We start from the raw sequence: 9,074 nt of genomic DNA, 5'->3' as shown, positions 1-9,074 counted from the left end.
ATGTGCATGTGTATGTGTATGTGTATGTGTATGTGTATGTGTATGTGTATGTGTATGTGTATGTGTATGTGTATGTGTATGTGTTGTGCTGTGCTGTGCTGTGTTGTGTCGTGCCGTACTGTGCTGTGTATATGTTGTGCTGTATGTGTGTGTGTATGTGTGTGTGTGTGTGTGCGTGTGTGTAAGAGAGAGAGAGAAAGAGAGAGAGAGAGAGAGAGAGAGAGAGAGAGAGAGAGAGAGAGAGAGAGAGAGAGAGAGTGAGAGAGAGAGAGAGAGAGAGAGAGAGAGAGAGAGAGAGAGAGAGAGAGAGAGAGAGAGAGAGAGAGAGAGAGAGAATCAAAGAGAGACTCAGGTATACAGACTGAGTGAAAGACAGCCAGAGAAAAAGACAAGGCAGACAGGTAATAAGAGAGAGGGGGGAGGTAAACAGGGAACAGAGAGAAGTGCTGACAGACACATCACAAGATAGAGAGGGAGAGAGAGAGAGAGAGAGAGAGAGAGAGAGAGAGAGAGAGAGAGAGAGAGAGAGAGAGAAGAGAAGAGAAGAGAAGAGAAGAGAAGAGAAGAGAAGAGAAGAGCATAGATAGACCATAAGACATCATGGATGACAGCAAAATACGACAAGGACGAAGGCTTTCAGACAAGGAGAGTGGCTTTGGAGAGGCATGATCAGACAGAGTCTAATGCTGTGTGCCCTCGATTACCTCTCTCCCTCCCTCTCCCTCTCTCTCTCCTCTCCCTCTCTCTCCCTCTCTCTCTCTCTCTCTCTCTCTCTCTCTCTCTCTCTCTCTCTCTCTCTCTCTCTCTCTCTCTCTCTCTCCACAGACGACCGCAGTAGTTAGGCGTGTATGCAGAGTCGTGAGTGCAGCCTGTAATTTGCATCATCTTCCTCTATATTTATGATGTATGTATAATGCTCCGCATTTGCACATAGAAAAGCGATCATAACCTCCCCGGCTATAATGATGGCCTATGAAAGTCTCCGCTTTGCAAAAGTATTTTATATGGAAGCGATCATTCACATCTTTTGCAGACTGCCGAAGGGCTTTTTTTTCCACAGACAGGCAACAAGTGCATGTTAGGAGTTCATTTCATGGTGCTTTGAAATAACGTAAATGTTTGGATTTTTCATTGGAGGCATTTAAATCAACCGTTTCCTTTTACATTCTTGATGTTCCTGATGGTTCATGGCCTGTTGAGTGCAAGGTTTTGCTTCACAGAGATTCAAGACTTCTTCTCCAACATCACACCTGTGTAGAACTACTACATTGTATGCAACTTAAATAATGTGCATATCTTCGAATCAGCAAATGCTCAACAAGAGACAAGCGACACTCCTGGAAAAACGTTCAAGTTCATTTTCAACATTTTTCTTGGTGTTCTTAGCCTGGCAAGTCAGAGTGAGTATGATATAATATGAAATGTATAGTCTGGGCTTGCCCCATAGGCAAAAATTATCATGCTAAATCAATCCCAATGGCTTGAAATTAAAATACAGGACAGAGTCAAGCCATATTCATGGCCCGGTTATCATTTTTTTCCAATGGTGCAGGGCTAGACCAACCATCCAGATACAAAAAAAACATATTCTTTCTGTCTGGTTTACTAAGATGTACTGCAATTGAATCACCATTAATACCCATATTTACTCTGTGCCAGGGACAGTGGTGCCCGACAAAGACAAAGTGGCACTGCGCAGTTAACTACATAATTTGTCAAAATTTACCAAAAATGGTTGTAATTACACCACCTTTATTTTGTGACAAAGCCTTATGGTCCAAATGTGTCCTGTTTTTGAGATATTGCTATGGCCCACTTGCAGGAACAACTGTACAATATCCAACATAACACCAAGGAATTGCAGGCATTTTCCTCAGTTTCAATGTTGGCGTAGTTATTGCACTTTGCCCTTGTAGGGCACAGTGGTGTGTGTGTGTGTGTGTGTGTGTGTGTGTGTGTGTGTGTGTGTGTGTGTGTGTGTGTGTGTGTGTGTGTGTGTGTGTGTGTGTGTGTGTGTGTGTGTGTGTGTGTGTGTGTGTGTGTGTGTGTGTGTGTGTGTGTGCCACTGCACGTGGTGTGGTGTGAGTCAGTCTGGCCAGTGCAATTGCAGGGAGGCAAAACCCTCTCAGGGAGGGAGGGACAGACTGAGGGATGAGGGGATGGAGGAATGGAGGGAGAGGAGCGGAGAGGAGTGTAGATGCTTTGACCACAGTGGCCTCTCTGAAGCGCCACTGTGTGTGTGTGTGTGTGTGTGTGTGTGTGTGTGTGTGTGTGTGTGTGTGTGTGTGTGTGTGTGTGTGTGTGTGTGTGTGTGTGTGTGTGTGTGTGTGTGTGTGTGTGTGTGTGTGTGTGTGTGTGTGTGTGCACTAGGCTAAAAAGACTTCTCTGAAACGCCACTGTGTGTGTGTGTGTGTACGAGGCTAAAAAGACTTTAAGCTTAAACCGGCACTGGCGGCGGGCGGCAGTGGTATGGTGCCTCCACAGCACAGCTCCCTCCTGCTTTATACACACCGACGTCTGTAAATATAGCCGGAGTTAACATCCTTGTGGCTTTATCCGACCATTGCGAGGGGAGAGGCAGCCCTCAAAAGTGCCCCTTAAAGCCCTAACAATCTTCTCAGACTCTACTCTACTGCTACTGCTACTGCTACTCCGGTTTAACAGCTGGTTTCTGTGTACAACAAGTGGAAATAATATATTTGTCAAAAAATGTGCTGCCAATTTTGTGTGTATTAGGCCGGGGAACCCTTTGTTTACTCATAACTCAAATAGTACTTAAATGCAACTCTGGAAACTTAGATGACTACGAAAAAAATAACAATATTTGGACATTTTTACAATAGGTTCCCTGAAAACACTGTCCAGGGGTTTGTGTGGTATGATGATGAAGGCCTGCCCTGCAACTAAGAAATGTATTATTGTGGACTTTGAATTAAAACCACATAAAGTTAGAAAAAAAGGACTCAATGCTTACTCTGAGAGCAAGACCCTTTAGACAGACTGGTTTGAGCATCTATTTCATCCCTTTTACTCTCAGTGCTTCTTTGAAACTGTTGAACGAGGTGAGATGACACCAAACAAGACAGCAGACAATAAGTGACACCTGAAAGCATTTATCTCTCCAGATTTATGTGCGTCTGTCTGAGTACAGGTGTTGAGGAGACTGGCGTAAATATCAGAGAGAGAGAGAGTGAAGGAGGCTACGCAGGGGAGGAGAAGACTCTACAGTCACTAACACTGTAATCACGACTACCTGCCTTTGAGGGGAGGGTTAGGGAAAATCCCCTGCAGTGAAATTATCCAGCACTACCTTTCAAGGATGGGTTACTGGCTGCACGTGCATACCGGGCCCAGGCCCAGGGGCCCCAAGAGTCAAGGAGGCCCTGATGAAGCCCAAGCCTCAATATTTCCATGTTAATACTGCAGTAAAATCATACTTTTACAACTGTATTTTCACATTTTCCTGGGAGACAAACCCCCAACCCCCCCAACAATATACTAGGGTCCATAAGCCTGATTTTGTTTTGTTTTGTTAACTATCCATGCTCATAGAAGGGGGGCCAGGCGCCCGTGAAGTCATTATCTGTCCCTGCACCTTTTCAGAGAGAGACAGAGACGCACCTTTGATGCCCAACATGGGCAGGTAGAGAGCGGAGGGTGGGGAGGGGGTGGGAGTAGTGTATGGGCGCCCTGTGCAGTGCAGTAAGACTATGATTTCAGCTCAGTAGAGGTGTACTATAATGGCATTGGGGCCCCTCTAAAGTGGGTCTAATTCCATACATAAAAAGCCATTTCGAGCTAATTCTGTCTGGCTTGTAATAAGCAGGGTGTCTGGGAGGTGTTGGTGAAAACTGACTTGATTTCAGGCCTCTGGAATACAGACTGGCCTCACACTGTATCTTTAGAAGGAAGCATGAACACATTGACAGCCACAGCAATTATGTATTCTTTTTTTATGTGGCTTAAAACTGCTCTTTTATAACACTCTTTTCCCAGCGTATTCAGTTGTTTGGAGAATAGATTACATTGCATGCACTCTAACGCTATGTATAGTCGGCAGTCCCCGCGCATGCTGTCTGGAGGAGTCATCCACAGGATCTATTTTTTAACATAAATGCAACAAACATGCTGAAACATCCCTCCACCACTTCCTGTTTCAAAGTAAAACTAGCAGACGAGGAGAGGAACTGGAATGCTGTCAGGAGCAGACGCTGGCAGCAGACACTGGCAGCAGACACTCCTGCTAGATCGCATTCAGTCTAAAAAAGGCAGTAAGTCAGTAAGTAACCTCAAATCACCAAAAGTAATCAGGTTGTACTGGTTATCCACTAGAATCTGGGCATTTCTCAAAACCTAGTGCAGTGCACTTCCAAGTGTATCAGCCTAATTAGTCACGCCCAGTGATTGGATACTGTTTATTAGTCACACCCAGTGATTGGATATTCCGTAGAGTTCACCAAAAAGTATCCAATCACTGGGCGTGACTAATTAGGCTGATACACTTGGAAGTGCACTGCACTAGGTTTTGAGAAATGCTGGCTGTCAAGTGTGTCTTGTCATGTCCATACTTCGCCACAGAAGGGCGCTATTAAAGCCATCCGAAATGTTTGAGGACTTTTTTTTAAATCTGGCGACCTCACACACAGATGGGTAGGCTATTTCATGTTTCAAGTGTGGTGGCTGCCTGTGAATCGTGTGGGATCAGTCATGACAACAGATTTACTACAGTCGTCTGGTCTACAGACATCGCGGGTCAAATGGAGGTGAAGGTGGTTCATAATGAGCCTATGTACACACGCATGACACCGGACACAAGCCCATACACACACACACACGCACGCGCGCGCGCACGCACACACACACACACACACACACACACACACACACACACACACACACACACACACACACACACACACACACACACACACTAGGTAGGCGCACTACCGTATGTGGGGCTTTTGACCAGGTAGGATCAGACGTTCGAGCAGCAGCAGCAATGTACCCAATAGCTGGTAGAGGCCTAAACGGAGAGCGGACAGGCTAAACAATCATACTCAGAATTTAGCCGAGCGAAGTTGATCAGCGCCGGCTTAACTACTGACTGAGAGGAAATGAGAAAAGGAGGGAGGAAGGGAGGGGTGGATGGATGGATGCACGGGGGGAGGAGAGGAGATGGACACCCAACATAGAGGAAGGGGCCTACCTTTTCATGACATGGCTAGCGGGAGGTATGGCTAAACTTCAAGAATGAACAAAAGAACTGCTGGAAAGCCACGGAACGGTCGCCCCGGGAGGAAAACGTATGTAACTAACAACAGGTGACACCCTGTTGAGGAAGAGAGGTGCAGTGTCAACCTCACGTGCACACCCCGTTGTTGAGTATCCCGGGCATTTCCTCCCGCGCACAGAGCCTCCATTCACTCCTCCGGTGAGGGCGCAGGGGAAAGAAGGGGTAAGCGCAAGAGAGAGAGGGAGTGGGTATGTTTGGCTTAGCGTGCCCCAGACAGGCTGTTCTTTGACAGCAGTGGCTTTGAAATGAGGTGAAGGAACATCCATGTTAAACAAATATCCCCCCATCCCGCCTACATTCTTCCATCACAGAAACGCGCATTCATTTCCATTCTAGACACGCTGCTTTGTTTTGCGATTATTTTATAAAAGTAGAATGCATGCATTATAGTCTTCGCGGATGTGAAAAGGGGCTTTCGATCCAGGTATAGCCCATGCGGACTCACTGCAGGGTGCCTGCAATAGCAGTGCGCCCCGGGCAGGCTCGGTGGACGCGCACTCTCAAGCAAACACGCACGCACTTTCTCAAACAGTGCGGACGCGGGGGAGGGAGGTGGGGGGCGCTATAGGCTTCTGGGGCAGAACTATGTCAAACTGCTGGATTCATTTCGATATTCCATTTCAGTGGCGCACATCTGCGGGGTCGATGCGCAACTTTTCAAGCCAAGGTGTCAAACCCACACACACACAGGGTGCACATTCAGCGGCCTGACGCGCAGCCTGAAAAAAAAAAATCCCCATCGGTCTCCACACCCGCATTTGCACAAACATAACTGTACCGAGCCAGCGTACAGAGACACAGAGGCACATTCACTGTCTCGCTCGCTCACTCACTCTGGGGCTCGCTCTAACAGAAGCTGTATAATAAGCTATTCATAAAACGAGAAAATATTCAGACTTCCTCCAAAATACACACAGGAGTCGGACGAGGGAAGGCGCAATCTCCCCATGCAATCTGAAATTAGACCTAGTGCCAAGGAGCACAGCGAGAGCGCACAATTTGTTAGATAAACCTTTGCAAGGTAAACGTTACCAGCTAAATACACAAAAGTCGTTAACTGAAGCGTTAATGCCTAGGTGTTAAAAGAACGGATTCAAATGTGCAATATTGAAAAGCGTGTCCGAAGGTTTGTAAGAATATCCATTGATTTTTTTGTCAAACTTAACCTTGAATAACAATATTTAAGAAAAACTGAATAAAAAGGCACATAAAAGTTGAGGTCCGATGCTGAAACTGAAAAAGAACAAATATGATCGTTGCATAGGCTATAAAATAAAAAATATATATTGGAAGATCTGCTAAGTTGTCACCTAAAATATCTAAGCTAAATGAATCATCCATCCCAAACCATCATCAGAGAAAATATTGAAATAGAATCCACACTCGAAAAAAAGTAACCATAATGTAGTTAATCGATTTAATCATGCTCCATAAGGAAACTTGTGGGGGTGAAATGCTGTGCCTGTAATGAGTTTAAATAAAATAAAATAAAATAAAAAGTTAAGTTTTTCAGAGGAAATTCTCAGTCTTTCTCCTGCAATTCCGCTTTCCGTCTGTGAGGGGCAGGAGGCTGGTGGTGATCACTAAAGACCTGCGACAGCTCTGATGCCAGCTCACCATAGCTCACTCTGATGGGAACCTTGGCAGTAAAAATGCACCGTCCTACCCTATAGCCCCGTCTGGGATAGCACCTTACTGTTGTGCAACCTCGTCATATCTTAGCACATAGGCAGTGACATGTCCAAATGTATTGTTAAAAGGTCAAATAAACCTTTAATTACTAACCAATGTCAACTCCAAACCGTCATACAGATTATATAGCATAAACATCAGGTGTCACCTGCATTTGAATGTCAACAGCCAATATGCACACTGGCACCTGTAAGCGAAGCACAATATCATCGCTAAGAAACATACATGTCTCACAAACTTTAATATAAAACTTCCATTAAGACCCTCAAAGTAACGGTTTGCATCCCCTCGAACAGGCGCTCCTTCAGAATGGCCATACGGGTAGGTACGGCTGTGCGTAAAAACGCATATCAATTGTCACAGTAGCGCACGACAATTAACTCATAACAGACAGCCTGCTTTCTCACAACTGGGCAAATTCAGACACACATTCCAACAGCAAGAACAGCAAATAATTCCACGGTCCAAATCAAAAGAAAGGGCGATCTTACCTGCTTGCGCCAAAGGGGCTTGGAACAAGGCGAGAGTCAAAGTCACCAAGGCGAGCGAGAGATCCATGCGCCACGGTCTCTGCTTCTTCCGAAACATCCATTCTCCGATATCCATAGTGAGGGTGGTCTGACGGGTTGCTTCGACTACAACGCAGGACAGTATTGGATTAGAAGTTGTCGTCTCTCACAGAAAGCCAGTTGGCAGACTGAACTTTCTGTGAGGCGAAAAGGAAAAATGGCACGCCTTAAGAGATGGCCACTAGTACTTCACACCCACCTTGTCTTGAATAAGTTACCTATCTACCTGTACAAAAACTTAAATACTAAAAGGGATGTAGGGAAATAAATATTGTTTTTTTACTTGATTCCTTAACGCTAAAGCCCCATTGAGACAGCACAGATAATATGAGTGCCGAAAGCGGAGAGAGCAGAGAGAGACTTGAAATCACTCTCTCCCCCTTTCTCTCTCTTTCGCTCTCCCCCTTCCAACTTTCTCCCACGAAAAGTGAGGGAGCGTGTGTGTGCGTGGAGAGAGAGAGAGTGAATGAGAGAGTCTCAGTGGAGGGAGAGGGAGGGAGAGAGGCTGTGCTGTGCGTGAATACGCCCGTGGTACACGTAGCTACTGCGTGTGCAAATGAGTTAAGGTGCGGACAATGATATAGAAAGCACTCTTTATGGAAAACTATCATCAGACGACCTTAATCGCCCGGCCAACTTCTGTTTTTATTTTGGGTAACAGCGAGTCCATGGAGAAGATGTATGATTTAAGTTAAATGGACATTGTTTTTCATCGGTACCATTCAGACTTCCAGAGATATTTCTAGCTATTTCAGGTACATCTCGCTCCCTAGGGTGCTCATATGGCAAGCCCACGCTGGACTTATGGGCTTGGAGCGATAGGATGTCCACTACATGGCCTAATAACGCATCTGTATTCGTATTTATCTCCGATAAGACAGTTGAACCTTGTGGGACCGGTGGGTCTCAGGAATTCTGAAGGAATGTACTGCGACCAATCAAGTGAAAGAATGCATTCTCCGTTAGCCGTAGCGTGAAACCGCGCCCACCCAGTCCCCTCTGCTCTCCTTTTGCCCAGCCCACCCAGCCCGCTAATTTTCTAGTCCCACTTGCCGCAGACCGTCAGGTGCAATAACCTGGAAGGTAAACAATGAGATGCCCTGATTTCAGTCTGCAGGCAGCATCCTCCCTCACAGACAAAAACAAGTGCAAACTGAAAAGAAACCAGTAGTTAGTGGTGTTAGCTTTTCTGACATTTCCCCAATGAAAAGGATACATTCAAGTAGTTCTAAACAAAATAATATTATCCGACTTTCAAGGGATAACTCTGATCTTTTTTTTTTTTTTTTTTTAATTTTTAGGGGCTTTTATGCCTTTATTTGATAGGACAGTCTGAGATGGTGACAGAAAGCGAGTGGGACAGAGAGACGGGGTGGGATCGGGAAATGACCCCGGCCGGACTCGAACCGGGGTCCCCGTGGGCATTCAAGCCCAAATGTGGGGGGCTTAGCGCGCTGCGCCACAGCGCCCCCATAACTCTGATCTTTTGAATCATATTTTCAGTGAGGAGTTCTAGAGGA

General features: G+C 45.8%; 1 protein-coding gene across 1 annotated transcript in view; it reads right to left on the bottom strand.

Moving 5' to 3' along the window:
• The window catches only part of LOC134436382 (collagen alpha-1(XI) chain-like), an 85,886-nt gene extending 77,862 nt beyond the window's left edge, over window positions 1-8,024 (bottom strand). Inside the window, exons 1-2 of the mRNA XM_063185568.1 lie at window positions 7,754-8,024; window positions 7,477-7,620 (exon numbers count right to left, since the gene is read on the bottom strand). Of these exons, the coding sequence (XP_063041638.1) occupies window positions 7,477-7,591 (115 nt within the window). The 5' untranslated portion in view covers window positions 7,592-7,620; window positions 7,754-8,024. The remainder of the gene's footprint in view (window positions 1-7,476; window positions 7,621-7,753) is intronic.
• Between the last annotated feature and the right edge of the window lie 1,050 nt (window positions 8,025-9,074).

The sequence above is a fragment of the Engraulis encrasicolus genome, chromosome 20 (assembly GCF_034702125.1).
Source record: "Engraulis encrasicolus isolate BLACKSEA-1 chromosome 20, IST_EnEncr_1.0, whole genome shotgun sequence".
Taxonomy (NCBI): Eukaryota; Metazoa; Chordata; class Actinopteri; order Clupeiformes; family Engraulidae; genus Engraulis; species Engraulis encrasicolus.
The sequence above is the reverse complement of the archived record's forward strand: the minus strand, read 5'-3'. Positions and strand labels throughout refer to the sequence as shown.